This window comes from Acomys minous (genome assembly GCF_964271855.1).
Source record: "Acomys minous genome assembly, chromosome: 10".
NCBI lineage: Eukaryota > Metazoa > Chordata > Mammalia > Rodentia > Muridae > Acomys > Acomys minous.
Genome location: NC_140491.1, coordinates 103,446,205 through 103,465,794, shown reverse-complemented (window position 1 = coordinate 103,465,794; position 19,590 = coordinate 103,446,205). Strand labels below are relative to the sequence as shown.

Here is a 19,590-nt window from a genome sequence, read left to right as displayed (position 1 = left end):
CATGTTAGCAGGCTTAGGGGTTCCCCCAATGAGGTCACTATCTTTGTCCCAGGTTGGCCAGGCAGATTGGGAACAAGTAAAGAGAACTCCAAACCAAAGGCTGTTTGCTATGGCTCCCCAGAGGCTTCCTTAGGATGTTAGGCAGTGAGTGTTAGAGCCTGTACCCAGCTCAGCTCAGCTGAGTTCCCTGACTGTATTCCAGTTGGATCAGGCAAGGTAGGAATGCGCTGATATATTTCTAAGCCCAAAGTTGCTCAGGTACCCTACAGTCCTTTTTGAGATAGCAGTTCTCTGTCTATCTGCTGTATTCCAGATGGTTCTCTGTGCCTCGTTTGGGCAAGGCCAACCGAGAGAGATTAGAGCTCCAAGCTTCTTAGGAACCAGCAGATAATATGAGGTATGGCCTGTACAAGTCTCAGATCTGTGACCTAGGTGGCTTTGGCCAATAGGCTGTAGGTGGGCAAGGTGAGATCAGGTCCAGAAGCTGCTCACAGGATTGCAGTTAATGAGTAGTGTGGCCCAAGCAGGTCTCTGGTCAATAGGCTTGCCTTGTATCTTAGCTGTATCTGAGTGGTATGCTTCAGGTGGGAATGTATGTACAGACCAAGGCCTGAAGTTGCTCATAGGGTGGTGGCTAATGAAGACCATTGCTAGAGCCTGGCTTAGGCTCTGCTGGCCACAAGGTATGTTCCTAGCTGGTGAGCAGTTGGGAGTGCTGTAAGAGATCGTGTCTCCAAGCTGCTCAGAAGTTCCAGTGGTCCTCTTGGGTATGGCAGGGGTATATTTATCTGCTCCATGACCCTGCCAGTCTAGTCCAGCAAAGAGCTGGGGGGGCTGAGATAGCTCAGGGCTCAAAGCTACTTGGATGCCGCACATTCTTTTCTAAGGAGGCAGCTAATTTGGATTATGTCCTGTTCTTTCTATCCAGGATCACGGAAGCAGCAGACGAGGGTGGGGTAGTGAGAGGGTGAGAGCCCAGAGCTGCAAATATATCTGACATTTTTTCTGTCCTGGATCCCACAAGCAGTAGATGGCAGTGAGGGCCCGAAGCTGCAGGGATTGCCCATAGTCCTGTCCAAGATGGCGGCTAATGTGGGCTGTCCCCAGGGATTTTTCCGTGGGTAGCTGGGTGGCCAGGGGTTGGATCAACCCTTGCCCCACACAATTTGGATCCTTCTCACATGAGAATCTGCAGCACTGGTGTTTTGTAGTTCTCAGTTTGGGTTTTAGGTCGTTGTGCAGTCCTGGATTTCCTGCTAATCTGATGCAGTGTGCGATCAGTGCTGCCATATTGCCCACAAATCCAATGAATGGAATCTTAACTAGTAATTTGTCAGAGCATGTCAGATGGTAAACCTTAAGGTTACTTGAAGTTCCTTAGAAAATAAAAAATGCACTTAATAATCATTGAGCTTAAGAATTTCTATATATCGTTTGAGACTATTACTTTATGTTATTTTTAAAGTTTATGTTTTCAAAATGTATAGATTTATCTGTAGAAGTAGTCATAGAAGTATCATCAGAAGAAGAAAAGAAAGGAGATGATGATGATGATGATGATGACAGCGTCGATGATGGTGATGGCGATGGCATTACACACCAGCAACACTTGGTACAGAAACTTTTAATTTCTCACTTAATGTTCTTTTTTTGTTTAATGGTGCAACGCCAACCAAATTCAAATACCTTCAAGTTATAGGATCAGTAGAAAATTTGATTTTTTACTTTAACAAAATTCCATTTATATAAATGTTAGAGTGCTCTTAGAATCAGCAGTAACTGATTATTAAATTTGATGCTAAGGTTTATGCCATTTTTTATTTTTGGTCTTTTTCTTATATGACCTCTTTAAATTATAAAAACTAGAGGCAAAATGTGTCTTATGGCTAGACAATTACAATTTTGAAGAATGTAGAGAAGAATGTAGAGTTGTTGGCACCAGTATTGGTTTTGTGCAAAAAGGTGACCATTCCCAGTGGTTCAGAATTTGTGGCTTTATATATATTGTCAATATCACCTAGGTTAAAGTTTGCATTCTATCTTTCCATCTCTATTGACTTTGGTGCATTTACAGAGTCAGGGAATCAGATGATGTTAACACTAATGCATACTAAAGGCAAAGAGGTTACAATGCTATCTACTGTTTTGAAGGGCATTAGCATTCATTTTGACTGCACTTCATGCAGATGCTTCACAGGCTGCCTGAAACTACCGTCATATACAATTTAAATTGAAGTAGAAAACCTTTTCCTTCTGTTTCGTGAGAGCACATATACACTCACAAAGTTGACAAAAAAAAAACTGTAAACAAACAAACACGCACACAGTGTAAAAATTTAGATTTCCATTCTAGCTCCCAAATAATGACACAGAAACCTACTAGATTTATTAATAAAGTTTAAAGCCCTAAGCTGGGCAGATACTGGTCTATTCTGGCCCATCTATGCTAGCCTGGCTCCTTCCCAGCTGGTGTTCCATGCTACTTGCCTTTTCAGTCTTGCCCTGGCTGCTACTGCTCCTTCTGTGTGTCCTTATGGCGAATTCTTCACTGCAGCCTCCTAATGGCTCCTGATGACCTTCTTCTACTTGACGTTCTCTCTGGTGTGTATGACTGGGATTGGAAGTCCTGCCTCCTGTCCCCTCTGCACAGCTAGAGGCTGAGCAGATCTTTATTAACCAATCAGAGATGATGGAGAACAAGTGTTATACAACACTGTGAGAGGAAATTCTTCATAGAAATGGCAATGACCGTGTCTGGACTGCAACTGGATCTCAGGTTGCACCCAGCACAAGACCATCCCCTAACACACACACACACACACACACACACACACACACACACACACACACACACACACACGACAGGACAGAAACAAAACCAAAACCCAGGAAAACATGGAGTTCATTATTTTTGGTCAACTTCTCCTAAACATGAGACCTGCCTGGATTGTTTGATATACCCAACACCATCACATTGGAGAAAAGTGTTTCCCCTCTTTTATTAGATATAAATAACATTTTAGTTGTTAATCTACCCTAGTAAATATGTTTTAATTAATTAATTAATTCATTGTTCATTTTTAAATACAACAAAATAAAATATAATAAGATAAAACAAAAACTATCACATCAAAGTTGGATAAGACAAACAAACAGAGGGACAAGGGCCTAAGAGAAGACACAAGAAACAGAGACACATTTGGACTCACACTCAAGAATTCCATAAAAACATTAAACTGGAAGCCACACTATAAATACAGAGGACCTGGCACAGATCCTTGCATGCTGCTTCAGGCTCTGTGAGTTCACATGAGCTTTGCCCATATCGGTTTAGAGAACCTTCTAACCTTGGTGCCCTCCATCCCCTTGGCTCTCACACTCTCTCCTCCTCTCCACCTCCTACACTCTCTCTTCCAAGGGGTTCTCTGAGCTCTGAGGGGAGAGATTTGATGGAGACCTCCCATTTGGAGCTGAGTGTTCCAAGGTCTCTTACTCTGCATAATGTCTGGCTGTGAATCTCTGTATTTGTTCCCATCTGCTGAAGGAGGATGGTTAAAGAAGGCACTGATAAATGAATATAGTAGGATGTCATTAGGAGTCACAAATAATCACTACATTTTCTTTCTTTCTTTCTTTCTTTCTTTCTTTCTTTCTTTCTTTCTTTTTAGACCAGTAGTATATGGTTTTTCCCTAGGTCCCTGGGATATCTAGTCTCTAGTTCTAGGTCACTCAAGCAATACTGGGTATGGGTTCCATCTCCTGGAGTGGGCCTTCAGTCAGATCAGTTATCCAATGGTTATTTTTAAAAAGGCTATTCTTGTTTAATATTTTTATAATGAAGTATTTACACAAAATTTAGTATGCATATTCGTATTATATCCCAAATATTAGAAATTTTATGTGTTATTATAACTGCATTCTATCTATAGACACAAAACAAAAGCTGACAAACAAAACATAATTTCCTCTTATTTTTCTTCCTCTGTCATTTTCAATATTTTAGAGTTCTATGTACATACACATTACCATGGCAGAATAGTATATTTTTATACATATTTTCCTCTTAAACTCATATGCTTGCCCTGAATAAAATCATTTAATGTGTCTCATAATGTCTTCAGGTAGACATGTCTTTAAATCCTTTGAATGACTCAAATTTCCTGTCTCTGAAACGAAATAGAATGCATGTACATTTGATTGACTCCATTACCCTACTTGCCCTCTATTTCCCCTTTATTGAAAGTGCTATCAAGTGAATATCGTGATCAGAAGCTGTGCAGCTGCTGGACTCGAGCCCTCCTTCCAGTTTCACTCTTGGTTTTCTATCTGATTGCCAGGTTCATGCAAAGGTGACTACATTTACTGCCTACTTATCATCATCATCATCATCATCATCATCATCATCACCCTTATTATTTGTGTGCATGCACTTGGATTTCAGTGAGTGTGAAAATACACCTGCCATTGCATGCCTGTGGATGTCTGAGGATGACTTTGGGAGTTTGTTTTCTCCATTCAACATGCATTCTGAGAACTGAACTCAGCCTTCTGTATCAAGCACTGTTTTCTCTTGAGCCATTTTGCTGGCCTGTTATCAACTGTTTTGATGTACTTTTTTCCTACTCTTTCTTCCTACATCATGGTCACCTGCCTGCCACTACATAGTTGCAAGTGAGACTTGTATACAAGGGTTTCTTCTGAAATAACTTGGTTTTTACTGGTGAATTGCCTGTGAAGTGAAGATGAGTGCTCACCTTCTGTCTAAAATGAGGTATTTCTCTTGTGACTTGGACTTGATCTTCCTCTTCTACCAATCCACTTTTTGTTCATGATGCACTGTCTACAAGACCCTTTGTATTCTCCTTCTCTGCTTTCTCTGTCTTGCAAATTATGTGATATTTAAAGAATTTCTTAAACTTCACAGGAAGAATGGATTCTTTCTTATGTCAATGTAGAAAGTTCTCTTCAGAGATGGATATAATGAAATAAACTTTTCCCATCAGTTATCACATGTCACTGACTCTACTTGAAAATAGAAATTAATCTCCCTCACCTGGATTTACAAGGGATAGTGCCTGTCACTTTAAAGACTGTACATATGCTTGTCTTAGTGACTGATAACGTGAGTGAGTGGTGGAGAGAACCACTGAAGAAATATAATTTCTAAAGTTTACTTCTTTCATTTTTCATGACAGGAAGAAGAAGCAAGGCAGCCAGTAGAAGAAAGTAATGAAGAAGGAAATCCTTCAGGTAAGCAATGAATAATAACAACTTCATGGACGCTAATGGGAAGAATACAGGAACAACAATGACATTTACAAAATTGTGTGAAAAATGTTTTATATCCACGTGCTAACATAATAAAAGGTACAAATATGCATATTCTCAAAAAAGCACTGCTTTTAAACCTTTTCTTCTTTAGTTCCTACTATAACAATATTTTCCTGTAAATGCTTCAAACATCTGAAAAATTATCCCACTGTTTTATCACAATATTCAAACATCAAAATGTAGTGATAAGATATTTTTAATACACACAATATATCTGTAAGTATGCCTATTTAGCTCCTCTGTAATAAATGTTCTCTTTAATGTTTCTATGACTACACTGTATAGATAAGACCTCCATATTCCAGAAAGTTGAAGATTCTAATGAGGATGCTGAGGTTTGTGCAATGATGTTTTTGTTTTTGAAAAAAAATGAATGCTGCATCTGTAGTAAATTTATTTCCATTACACATCTTATGAATTAAACTTATTTTCTCATTTGTAATCAAATGTTACTGACTATAGTTCAAAATAGACATTAACCGGTTATCTCCAGCTTCTCAGGGGCAGTGTCTATAATTTAACAAACTAAACATGATACATTGAATGAGTAATAGGGAAAATGACAAAACATAATTTGTAACTTTTCTTTGTTTCTCATGTCAGGCAGTAGCAACAGAGCAACTCTTGGAAAAAGGTAACAAAGGAGCCCTACATATCAGCCATCAAATGATAGTCTCCGTCATGATAACAGGGTTAAAAATGCCCAAAATGATAAATTTGCAGATATACATGAAAATTGTTTTATGTTCAAGTCCCAATATTGTAATAAAACAGGTGCAAATGTTCAGCCCTCTCTGCCCAGCCAGATCTTGCACATTCTTTCTCAGAATCTATCCCTGTGAGTCCACCCGATCCTCCCCTCTGTGTAACCTGTCCAAGCACCCAGATCTAGCCGGAATCCCACATCCAGAGTTCCAGCCTAGTCTGGCTAGCCTTGCTTCCACTGCCCCTACCCTCCAGGCTCTGGCCAAGATCTATTCTACCCACCTCCAGCCTGTAGACTCCTCTAGTGGCAACCACATCCAACCTCTCTCCTGAGCTAGGTCCTGCACTTCGTGCAGGGTCTAGTAGGGTGAGTCTGTCTCATCCTCCCTTCATGTAGATTACTCAACCTCCAGATCTATCATCAAACTCCAGGCTTAGACCAGGATATGCATCTTACATGTCAGCCTGGAGCCTTTTCTCTACTTGACTTCATTCCCCTTAAACTATATTCAACTTCCAGCCTCTACTGGCCTGTGCTTACCTGCTGTGTGTACATTATAAATAAAACAAAGAAGTCTACATCACCAGAGATCATATAAAAATACAAACATTATGAAATATCAAGACTGTATATTCAACAGTATTACAGAAATGGCCATCACTGAGAATTACATATATGAACCAGGACACATAATTTAAAATGGTAAGCATAAACTTTCGCAAAGAATTCAAGGAGTTTAAAGAAGACACAAAAAACATTTCAATGAACTTTAAGTGAATTATAGTACGTGAGTGATGGTCTGGATAATCCTTGATGTCAAAGTAGATAGAATTAGATAAACAGAAATGTTGACGAAAATAAAGGTAAACTGAAAAAGAAATTTAAAACTCCAGTAGTTTAACTAGAAAAGGCAATGGAAATCTTTACAGGTCAAATGAATCAAACCGAAGACAGAATATCAGAACATAAAAATGAACTATATGAGCTACACTAATTAATCAAAGAACAAAAAAATTAAAGAGGAAAACATCAAAACCAAACCAACTAAACAAAAAACACCAGAAAGGAACATTCAGGAAATGTGGCTTTACCATAAAAAGACCAAACTCCTGAATTGTAGGAGTAGATGAAAGAGAAAATTCCCAGGTCAATGGGATAGTCCAGAAAAATTCCCCAAACTAAGAATACACTCATACAGATGCAAGAAGCAAAAAGAGCACTGCATAGGACTAGAAAAGAAACTCCCCAGTACATATCATAGCTAAAATTCAAAGTGTACAAAAAAAGAAAAAAGTACTGAAAGAGAAAAGAGAAAAATCACAAGTAACATATAAACAAGTCTCTAGTACAAATATAAACTCATTGAGATTAAACAACTCATTGCTGAATGATGAGTGGGTCAAAGAAATGGAGAAAAAATTTGGCATTAAATGAAAGAAAACATAGCACAAGAAAAAGTCTTAAAAATATTAAAAGAAGTTTTATGGGGGACTTATGCTCAGAAAGTGTATAAATACTTAATTTTAAAGATGCAATTCAAGAATTTAGAAAAACAATAACAAACCAAATCTTTACTCAGTAAATGTCAAGAGGTAATAAAAACAGAGCAGGAATTACTGAAATAGAAACAAAGAATTAATCTGAATACTGGTTCTTTGAGAAGAGAAATAAGATCAACAGCCCTTTGGCCCAATTGTCAAAAACCAAACCAAACCAAACCAAAAAGCAAGTGTTAGGTCCACAAAATGTCAGTACTGGTGACAATGTCCCAAACAGGATGCTGACCAGGTAAACGTCAGTTAAATTCAGCATTCCTCAGGAATCAAATAAGATGTGTCTCTACTTATTAGGAATCTCCCTTAATCTGACTCTAAAGGTCAGCTGTCTCTCCTGTCCTGGCTAGCTTTATGTCAACTTGACACAATCTAGAGTCATCTGAAAGAAGGGAGTTCAATTGAAAAAACTGCTTCAATAGCATCCAAGTATAGGGCATTTTCTTTCCTCCACCTCCTCCTCTTTTTCATCCTCCTCCTCCTCCTCTTCTCCTTCTTCCTTTGGGTTTTCAAGACAGGGTTTCTCTGTGAAGGCTTGGATGTCCTGGACTCACTTTGTAGACCAGGTTGGCCTTGATGTCATAGAGATACACCAACCTCTGCCTCTTGAGTGCTGGGATCACAGGAGTATGCCACAGTGCCTGGCTTTATAGGGCATTTTCTTAATTGGTGATTGACGTGGGAGGGCCCAGCCATTATGGGTGGTGTCACCCCTAAGCTGGTCATCCTAAGTTCTACAAGAAATCCGTAGACATACTGAAGTGTAACGAATATTACATGAGAAACACATAGCCAACATCACCACAAATGGAGAAAAATTTGGGTGAGTCCCACTGAAGTAATGTATGAGCGGAGGACATTCTCATCCAAGCCACCGCCTGATACTTAGAAGAGCAAATGTACAGATGCCAAGCAGGATTGATTATTTTAGAAGTATTTTTCTTTCTGTTTTCCATTCATCACAATATATTTCTGAAATGCATCACTTGTCTCATTTTTTGGTTTTATTTTATTAAAATATACAAACATTAAAATATCTATGTATCTGTCATGTATCTATTTCTAATTTACCATACAAAAGTTCTCATTAACTTTAATTATATTGTATAGATGAGGAACCCAAATCACAGAAAGATGAAGATTCAAATAAGATTACTGAGGTTTGTTCAATATTTTTGCTTTTGACACACAAAAAAATCTTTGAATGTTTGTGGCCACTCTAAATTCATTGCAGTCATAGAACTAACTAATTGAGTCTCTAATCTCTCATTTGTTATCATATGTCGCCAACTCTGCTTGAATATGATGTTGAACACTTTATTTATAAAATTTATATGAAGTTTTAATCAAAATTGAATTGCAACATTTCCCCCTTGCTTTCCTTTCTCTAGCTCCTTCCAGATCTCCTCCCTACAACACGCACACACACACACACACACACACACACACACACACACACACACTTATACACATACACATAAAACCTGTTGAGCCATGTCTGAATATAGTTAGTTTGATGGCTGATGACTTTCTATTTGCTAACCAATAAGATAGCTCATCCTTCAGACTTTCCCCAGCAGTGATCAATTGCCTCTAGTTCTTTGTGTAATGGTAGGACACACTATGAGACATTCCTCTTCCGAGTAAGCATGTCTATTGGCACTGTCAATGTTCTGATGTACATTATGCAGGGGTTTCTAGGAGAATTACAGCAGAGTTCCTGGTATTCTGCCCATAACAGTCTTACTGGTCACTCTTTGTTGTTTCTTCAGCCACAGATTCAAGAAGCTGTAACGCAGATAACCCATTTGGTGTGGGATGCCTACAATTGCTCTATTAATCTCTGCACTGTGTCCAGCTGAGGTTTCATTGATTGTTTCTATTTGTTTTGAATAAAGGCTTCTTTGATGAGGGCACACTTCTCTCTGATTTTTAAAATAAGATTTAGAATACAGTTAGAAATTTGCTGGTTTAGCCAAGTGGTTGTGGTATATCCTTTTCTTAGATTCATGAGCTGAATGTTGACTAGGTTTCTAGTATCGGGCATGATTTCTCACCTGTTGTATGAGATTTATGCCCCACTAGATAGACATTCATTACACCAAAATGTGAGTTCTACTTATTGCAGTCTAGGTTTACGTCAGGGTGCATTTTTTTAAATTTAAGTAATTTTTCAGATTACATCTCAATCATCTCAATTGTTACCTCTCACTTGTATCTTCCTGTTCCCCCTCCCTCCCTTTCCCCCCTATGCCCCTCCCCTGGGTCTGTTACAGAAGGGGACTCCCCCCCACCACCATATGATCACAGCCTCATCCTGGTAGCCTGCTTACCCTTCCTCTGAGTGCCACCAGGCCTACCCACCATGAGGAAGTTGTCAAATAGGGGGCACCAGAGTTCATGTCAATCAGTCCCTACTCTCCACACAACTGTGGAGAATGTGCTGTCCATTGGCTAGATCTGGATAGGGGTTCTAGGCTTACTGCATGCATTGTCCTTGGTTGGTATAGTAGTTTGAGCAGAACACCCCTGGGTCCAGATCCACTAGGCTTGATGGTCTTCTTGTAGGTTTCTAGGACCCTCTGGATCTTTCTATTTCTACATTCTCCCTTACCTCTCTCACCTGGAGTCCCACTAGGAAGTCCCAGTATCTACCCCAATCTCCTGCTAAGTGAAGACTTTCAAGGGACATCTCTGTAGGGCTTGTGTCCAATTATAAGTGGGTATAAACCATTTGTATCTTTCTGGGTCTGGGTTAACTCACTCAGGATCATCATTTCTAATTCTATCCATTTGTCCACAAATTTCAGGACTTCCTTGTTTTTAATAGTTGAGTAGTATTCCATAGTGTAAATGTATCACAGTTTCTTTATCCATTCTTTGACTAAGGGACATCTAGGTTGTTTCCAGGTTCTGGCTATTACGAATAAGGCAGTTATGAATGTGGTTGAGCATATGTCCTTGTTGTGTGGTAGAGCATCTTTTGGGTTTGTTCCAAGGAGTGGAATAGCTGGGTCTTGAAGTAGCCCTATTTCCAATTTTCTGATAAAGCACCAGTTTCAGTTCCACTGGTTGTACAAGTTTGCACTCCCACCAGCAATGAAGGAGTGTTCCCCTTTCTCCACATCCTTAACAACATGTCTTGTCACTTGAGTTTTTTATCTTAGCCATTCTGATGGGTGTAAGATGGAATTTCAGAGTCGATTTGATTTGCATTTCTCTGATGACTAAAAACACTGAACATTTCTTTAAGTATTTCTCAGCCATTTGATATTCCTCTGGTGAGAATTCTCTGTTTAGTTCTGAGCCCCATTTCTTAATTGGATTATTTAGTTTGGTGGTATTTAATTTCTTGAGCTCTTTATATATTTTGGATATTAGTCCTTTGTCAGATGTAAGGTTGGTAAAAATATTTTCCCAATCTGTAGGCTGTCACTTTTTTCTGTTAACAGTGTCTTTTGCCTTACAGAAACTTCTCAGCTTCATGAGGTACCATTTATTAATTGTTGATCTTAGAGCCTAGGCTGTTGGAGTTCTGTTCAGGAAGTTATCTCCTGCGCCAATGAGTTCCAGACTCTTCTCCACTTTTCTTCTAACAGATTTAGTGTCTCTGGTTTTATGTTGATGTCTTTAATCCACTTGGACTTGAGTTTTGTGCATGATGATAAATATGGATCTATTTGCATTTTTCTACATGTAGATATCCAATTAGACTAGCACCATTTGTTGAAGATGCTATCGTTTTTCCATTGAATAGATTTGGTTTCTTTGTTAAGACTTAAGTCTCTGTGGATTTATTTCTGTGTCTTTGATTTGATTCCACTGACAAACCAGCCTGTTGCTATACCATTACTATTCTGTTTTAATTACTATTACTCTATAGTACTGCCTGAGATCAGGGATGGAGATTCCTCTGGAGGATCTTTTATTGTACAGGATCACTTTAGCTATTCTGGGTTTTTGTTTTTCCATATGAAGTTGAGAATTTGTATTTTAAGGCCTTAAAAGGTAGTGTAGGTATTTTGATAGGGATTGCATTGAATCTGTAAATTGCTTTTGGTAAGATGGCCATTTTTACTATGTTAATTCTCCCGATCCACAAACAAGGAAGATCTTTCCATCTTCTGATGGCATCTTCAATCTCCTTCTTCAGAGATTTGAAGTTCTTTTTTAAAACTAGTCTTTTACTTGCTTGGTTAGAGTTACTCCTAAATATTTTATATTACTTGTGGCTATTGTGAAGGGTGTAGTCCTCCTAATTTCTTTCTCAGCACAATTGTCATTTGTATACAAGAAGGCTACTGACTTTTTTGAGTTAATTTTGTATACAGCCACTTTGCTGAAGGTGGTTATCAGCTGTAGGAGTTCTTTGGTGGAATTTAGGGGGTCACTTATGTACACTATCATATCATCTGCAAATAGGAATAATTTGACCTCCTCCTCTCCTATTTGGATCCCTTTGATCTCCTTTTGTTGTCTTATTGCTTTACCTAGAACATCAAGAACTATATTGAAGAGATATGGAGAAAGTGGGCAGCCTTGTCTGGTCCCTGATTTTAGAGGAATTTCCTTAAGTTTCTCTCCATTTAATTTGATGTTGGCTATTGGCTTGCTGTATATCACCTTTATTATGTTTAGGTATGTTCCTTGTATCCCTGATCTTTCCAAAACTTTAAACATGAATGGGGTGTTGGATTTTTGTCAAATGCTTTTTTGGCATTTAAGGAGATGATCATGTGGTTTTTTCTTTTGTTTATATGGTGGATTACATTGATTGATTTCTATATATTGAACCATCCCTGCATGTCTGGAATGAAGCCTACTTCATCATGGTGAATGATATCTTTGATGTGTTCTTGGAATCAGTTTGACAATATTTTATTGAGTATTTTTGCATCAATGTTCATAAGAGAAATTGGTCTCAAATTCTCTTTTTTTAATTGAGTCTTTCTGTGGTTTAGGTATCAAGGTGACTGTGGCCTCATAGAATGAGTTTGGTAATGTTCCTTCTGTTTCTATTTGATGGAATAGTTTGAAGAGAACTTGTATTAGCTCTTCTCTGAAGGTCTGGTAGAATTCTGTGTTGAATCTGGGCCATTTTTTTTTTTTGGAGACTTTTGATTACTGTCTATTTCTGTAGGAGAAATATGACTATTTAATTTGTTTATATGATATTGATTCAACTTTGGCAAGTGGAATCTATCAAGAAAAGTTCTGTTCTCCTTAGATTTTCAAATTTTTTGGCATATAAGCCTTTGAAGTAGGATCTTCTGATTTTTTTATTTCTTCAGTGTCTGTTGTTATTTCTCCCTTTTTATTTCTGATTTTGTTGATTTGGATAGTGTCTCTCTGCCTTTTAGTTAGTTTGGCTAATGGTTTGTCTATCTTGTTGAATTTCTCAAAGAACCATCTCCTGGTTTTGTTGATTCTTTGAATTGTTCTCTTTGTTTCTAATTTATTGATTTCAGCCCTGAGTTTGATTATTTCCAGCTATCTACTCCTCTTGGGTATTTGTTTCTGCCTCTTTTTTCTAGGGCTTCCAGATATGTCATTCAGTTGCCTGTATGAGATATTTCCAATTTCTTTTTAAGGCACTTAGTGCTTTGAATTTTTCTCTTAGCCCTGCTTTCAATGTGTTCCATAAATTTGGGTATGTTGTACCTTCATTTTCATTGAATTTTTGGAAGTCCTTAATTCCTTTCTTTCTTTATTCCCTGATCCAGGTGTCATTAAGTAGAGAGTTGTTTAGTTTCTATGTGTGTGTAGGCTTTTTGTTATTTCTGTTGTTGTTGAAGTCCAGCTTTAGTCCAGGTGATCTGATATGTATTATTTCAATCTTCTTGTATCTGTTAAGGCTTGTTTTGTGACTTACTATATGATAAATTTTGGAGAAGGTTCCATGAGGTGCTGAGAAGAAGTTATCTTTTGTGTTGGGTGAAAAGTTCTGTAGATATCTGTTAGATGCATTTGATTCATGACATTGGTTAGTGTCACTATTTCTCGGTTTAGTTTCTGTTTCATTGACCTATCCTTTGGTGATATAGAGTAAGGCTGTGGCTCAAAGGTGGGTATGGGTCTAGACTCTTGTCGACTGGGTACCTGTCCTCTGTGGGCCAGTTGGATGTCCTGAGGCTAGACCCACCTGTGCTCTGCACTGTGTTGACCCCTCTCATCTAGGGCTTTCCAAGTATTTTGTCTGTAGCTCCAAGCTGGGTCCCTAGTCTGTATCTTGCTGATCAGATACTGTACATGTTCAGTGCCACCATCTTGCATTTCTCTCCTACTGTATAGCTTTCATAGTTCCAGAAAATACTATACAAGGGAGGGAAGCAATTAATATTCCAGTCCTACTGCCACATCTGTGAGCCACACTAATGCCCAGCATGACAAAAATTTAACCTGTATTAGCTTCTCACAGGTGTGTTCTATAACTTGTAGAGTGTAAATACTTGTGTCTTAGTTACTGAATCATTGAGTGAATGATGGAGAAAATTACAGAAGAAACATAATTTTTGAAGTTGTGTTTCTGTTTTTTTTTTTTTCATGATAGGAAGAAGCAACAAAGCAACCACTAGGAAAAAGTAACCAAGGGAGTCCTCGTAAGCAAATAGATAATGATGATTTCATTTACATAATAATAGAGTAACGATAACAAAAATGATAGTTTGCAAATGTGCATCAAGATTGCCTTAGTCTCTAGTACTCTTATAAAAAGTGCAAGTGTGAATGTTCTCATAGAACCTTTGTGACTTTATTAAAAGTTGTTTGTCTTTCTCACTTCTAACTACAGCAACGCTTTTCAGAGAATGCTTCAGTTGTCTGAAATTTTGTTTTTGTTTTCATAAAAATATAGAAACATGAAGATGTAGAGATATGGTATACATGTTAATAGCCTTGCTTGAATCTTTAAATATATGCATATTAACGTGACTGCAAATAATGCTCTCATTAATATTTCTGTGACTTTGCTGTATAGATAAGATGTCCCCCTCACAGACAGTTGAAGATTCAGCTGAGGATCCTGAGGTTTGTTCCTTCTTTTCTGAAGCTATGAATAATGTATCTTACTAATTCATTTGAGTCATAGATTTAATTTCATTCATAGATATGAGGGATTAAAGTTTTATATTCTCATTTGTTAGCGTATGTCAATAATTCTTTAGCATCTGATAGGATTGTGTCTCTAACTTGATAGACTGTAAATATCTTATCTTAGTGACAGATAGAGTGAGTGAGTCATGGAGAGAAAGACAGAACAGTAACTTCTAAATATGTATTTGCTTTTCATGACAGGAAGAAGCAGAAAAGCAGCCAGCAGAAAAAAATAACCAAGAAAGTCATTATCAGAAAACAAATAATGGTAATTTCAGTTGTGTCCATAATAATAATAACGTAATATATATGTATATATATATATGTATATGTAATATGAATGTAATGTTTTCTACTCAAGTATACTTATAAGAAGTTGACATGTGTATATCCCCAAACAAACATTGTTCTCTTAAATTTTTTTTCTTGCCCACTCCCTACTACAATGAAGTCTTCCTAAAAAAATTTAGATTATCTGAAATCTTGTCTTGCTGGGTTTTTGTTTGTTTCTTTATTCTTTTGAGACAAGGTTTCTTGATGTAACCATGGCTGTCCTATACTTGCTTTGTAGACCAGTCTAGCTTCTAACTCATAGAGATCCACCTGCCTCTGCCTCCCCGGGTGCTGCGGTTACAGGTGTGCGCCACCGTGGCTGGCTTTTGTCTTGCTATTTTATTTCTTCAAAATATACAATCATCAAAATGTAGATTTAAGATATATGTAAATAAATATATGTATAAATTCACCATGACAAATGTTCTCACTAATGGTTTTGTTACTACATTGTTTAGATAAGAACTTATCACAGAAATTTGAAGATTCAAGTAAGGATTCTGAGGTTTGTCCAATGGATTGTTTTGGAAAAAAAAAGTTTTTAGTGATGTGTCTATATTAAATATATTTCAATAGATCTAGTGACTCAATCCTTTAATTTCTCTTTTGTTATCATATATCACTTTACCAGTATATAGAAATTGGTGTTTCTATTTTTATATATTTTAAGTTAAAATAGGATTATATTACTTTGTTTCATCTTTTTCCTTATTCTTTGTTCCTCACAGTTCTCTTCCCTTTTGCCCTTTTCATGTACCCCCATCTAAAAATTGGTAGCTTCTTTTTCATTATTTAATACTGATACACACACACACACACACACACACACACACACACACAATTTCCTTTCTTTTGAGTGGGGCTTTGCATTCAATTAAATAGCTATTGGTTACTACCAACATGTGAGTGCCACTATTGTTGTGTACCTTCCATGGTGCCAGAAAATACTACACAAGACCCCTAGGGACAGAAACAGTTAATAATCCCATTCAGCTGCCACATGTATGAGCCATAACAGTGATGAGTGTGGCAATAAGTTAATTCTTTTTTTTTTAAAATAAGTTAATTCCTTAACTCTAGATTCTCACAGGATTGTGCCTGTGACTTAATAGGCTGTAAACATATGTCTCAGTAACTGATACAGAGAATGATAAAGAGAATAAATTGAGAAATACAATTTCTGAAGTTGTGTTTCCTTTGTTTTTCATGACAGGATGAAGCAACAAAACAGCCAGAAGGGAAAAGTAACAAAGGGAGTCCATGTACGCAAATAGATAATAACAATCTCACTTACGCTAATAGTGGGGACAACAACAAAGATAAATTTGCAGATAATGCGTGAAGATTGTTTCATGCTCAAGCAGTATTAAAAGTGTGTATGTCCCCTAACAAGCATCACCTTTTTAGGTGTACATCCAGTTTTTAAAGACTAAAAGTCTGTTCATTTCTCAAGGGAGTAATTTGTTGCTTAGAAAATCCCCTTTTTACCCCCAACATCAATTCTTTTAAATAATTTTCTCTTGTCCACTTCTTACTGTAAAAATGCCTTCTTGAAAATATTTCAATTGTCTAAATTTTTGTCTTGCTCTGTTATATTATTGAAATATAAAAATATCAAAGTGTAGAAGAAAGATATATTAAATATATACAAATATATATTTAACCTCCCTATAGTAAATATTCTCATAAATCTTTCCGTGACTGCATTGTATAGGTAAGAAGTCCATATTACAGAAACTTGAAGATTCAAGAGATAACGCTGAGGTTTGTTCAATGCTGTTTTTGTTTTGAGAAAATGCCTTGAATGATTTGTGTTAAGTCTGAACAAGATTTAGAGGAAAACTTGCCATATGGTATTTTGTATCATGGAACTTAAATTGATGACTGGGCCTTTAAATTATTAGTATGTTTGGGTTTTAAATGTAGACAGGCAAAGAAAAATTCACAAACTGAAAAATAAGTGTATGTGTGTTTAAGATAATATGTGTGTTGTGTGTTTGTGTGTGTTGTGTGTGTATGTATAGGCATTTTATGAGTGTGTGTGTGTGTGTGTATGTATGTTTTTAAAAATTGGTTTCCTATTGTCCTGTACAAATAATTTAAACAAAACAAAGCAGATTATTTTACCCCTATGGGAACAGTGAATTTAGGATCACAGATATCATACAGCGACCTTATATTCCAAGAGGCCATTGTGGGAAGGGTTGTATGGATGTCTTAGGTAAAAGGACCTGCCAGGTACTGGTCTCAGCACAGAGATGAAGCCTTACTATATGATAACGTTTGGCTCTCTCAGGTAGTAGCCAGATATATTTCACTTTCTTTAAACATCAGAGCCCTTACTGTGTTATACATAGGGATATAGTGTTGGCTTCCTAGGCATGTGTTTTGTGTCTTTGCAGTACTCTGCACTGTGAGGTCTCTGGATGCTCCACATTGTTTCCTCTGAAGTAGTTTTCTCATTGGAAGCATTCTAAATATTAATAATGCCCTGAAGCTCTAATACTTTCATGCATTTTTAGAAGGGTGATTTTTAAATGCCCTCTAATTCTTGGCTTGGTCTAGGGAACTGCTCAGTTTATTACTTCTGGAAATAGCTATATCTGATAATTTTGCTATTTTGTGTTGTTTGGCCTCCCATGGTCAGTTTTTGTAGTCATTGGCCATATGAGGTTCTTGTTTCAAGTGCTTTGATTCTAAAAATATTTTTCAAGTCTGTTTCTAGAATTAAAAAGTTCATATACTTTCTTAGTAAGTCATTAAGTGGTGCTTGTGCAAATCAGGTTTGATGCTTCCCTTAATAGAGTATTTTTGAGTGTCTTTCCACGAAGGGCAGTGATCATTTACACGGGGCTGCAGATGGGCCAGGAGAGGAACACAATAAAGGTAAGAACCGTAAAATGCCACTTGATGGAACATTTGCTTAAAAAGGAAAATGACAGAACTCAAAAAATATTGTTAGTGCTGCTTCAGAGTCTATAGGAGGGAGATAAAGAGAGAAGGAAGGAGGGAGAGTGAGAGAGCGAGGCAGAGGGAGAGAAAGAGAGAGTGAGAGAGGGAGGAGGGAGGATTTGGAATTAATAGGAGCCACTCAATCCTGTTTCTCACACCTCTCAGTCATCAGAGCAGTGGGCTGATTACCCTTATATATTCAAATGATTAATTTGAATAGGACACTTTGATTGTTTTTTTATAAAGAAATTGTCTGCTTCCTTTAAAGTATGACAAAATTTTTCATGCAAAATAAATAATATGTTTATTTCTTGAATACTAAAATTGTTTCTCACAGTCAATATTGCACTGAACTGAAATGCAGCAGTCTATTCTTGATAAACACATTTCAACCCTGAATTCTTATACATTATTTCCTACTTTTTTGCCTTTTAAATTTTTAATTGAAAATTTTTTCATGCACTATTTTCTGATCAGTGATCAGAATATTTCCTACTTTAGACTCAATTTATTTTCCCATAAATAGGTCAATAAATTTGTTTTTGTGTAGGCACATTTTTGGGGATACTTTATTGGGTTATTATATATACCACCCTTCCTCACCCCAGTCTCTTCCAGTCTCCCAACACTAGGTAGGCAAGGAAGAAGGTAAGAGGGGAAAGGGGGCGTAGACCTGTTTAGACTACTTCCTCCTGATCAGTGGCATAGCGTTCCTTGGGCTAAGTTTGACTTTCCTGTTAGAATATTCAATTTCTTCTTCTCCTCTCTCTGCACACGACTACTTGACAAACTACAACTAGCCTCAACCAACAGCAAACAACCAACAACAGCAACAGCATCAATAGCCACAGTAAAGGGGGAGCAGAAGCCTCTCTTTGAAGTGCTCCTGGCCCCTTTCCAGGCTCTGGCATTTATAAGAGTCCCCAGAGTTCCAAATGTAAACTATCCTCATCTGTCAATATTATGTCCCTGCCAGAGCACAGACATATTACAGCTGCTGTGGACAATCTGAAGCAGCCCCATATCCCACACTTGGGATTAACACAAAAACATATTCACATAACATCAATTGGTTTTTAAAGAAATCTAAAATTTTCATTGTTTGTCTTGGTTTGATTTGGATTTTGTTTTCCAAGTCATGGTTTCTCTGTGTAGCCCTGGCTGTCCTGGAACTTACTCTGTAGACCAGGCTGGTCTCAAAACTCACAGAGATCCACCTACCTCTGCCTCCCGACTGCTGCGTATCTAAATTAGAAGAAAATAGGTCATATTAATACCACATAAATGCATGCATTAAAAAGCTTCTTTTGTCAATTAATATCCTCAAGCTAATTAGTTGAAAACCACTCTCTTGAAATTAAATGAATTATACGTGCTTGTGGACATTTGCCATCACTTTGCAATTCTTAAATTACAGGACAAACTGAAGAATGTGGTGTAAATGACTCTAAAATATTTCACAAAGTATCTGTTCTCTTACATTCTATTGTATTAGCTTTGAGAGTTCAGATGTCATCTCAAGGTTGAGGTCTGAGCAGATGGTATATTTCTTTTCACCAACCCTCGTGCCTATATCTATATATTTCCCTTTGATATTTCAGTTGCACTGACTGCAGTCATAAA

At 37.3% G+C, this 19,590-nt stretch overlaps 1 protein-coding gene across 8 annotated transcripts in view; it reads left to right on the top strand.

Annotated features, from left to right (window-relative positions):
- Nucleotides 1-19,590, top strand: part of LOC311607988 (uncharacterized protein) — a 129,822-nt gene that overhangs the window by 5,511 nt on the left and 104,721 nt on the right. For all 8 annotated transcript variants that reach the window (XM_084800279.1, XM_084800274.1, XM_084800276.1 and 5 more), the window contains exons 4-15: nucleotides 1,488-1,612; nucleotides 5,196-5,250; nucleotides 5,617-5,666; nucleotides 5,935-5,965; nucleotides 8,701-8,750; nucleotides 14,141-14,189; nucleotides 14,567-14,616; nucleotides 14,884-14,950; nucleotides 15,474-15,520; nucleotides 16,229-16,277; nucleotides 16,730-16,779; nucleotides 17,820-17,901. In XM_084800279.1, the coding sequence (XP_084656405.1) occupies nucleotides 14,572-14,616; nucleotides 14,884-14,950; nucleotides 15,474-15,520; nucleotides 16,229-16,277; nucleotides 16,730-16,779; nucleotides 17,820-17,901 (340 nt within the window). In that variant the 5' untranslated portion in view covers nucleotides 1,488-1,612; nucleotides 5,196-5,250; nucleotides 5,617-5,666; ... (2 more) ...; nucleotides 14,141-14,189; nucleotides 14,567-14,571. The remainder of the gene's footprint in view (nucleotides 1-1,487; nucleotides 1,613-5,195; nucleotides 5,251-5,616; nucleotides 5,667-5,934; nucleotides 5,966-8,700; nucleotides 8,751-14,140; nucleotides 14,190-14,566; nucleotides 14,617-14,883; nucleotides 14,951-15,473; nucleotides 15,521-16,228; nucleotides 16,278-16,729; nucleotides 16,780-17,819; nucleotides 17,902-19,590) is intronic.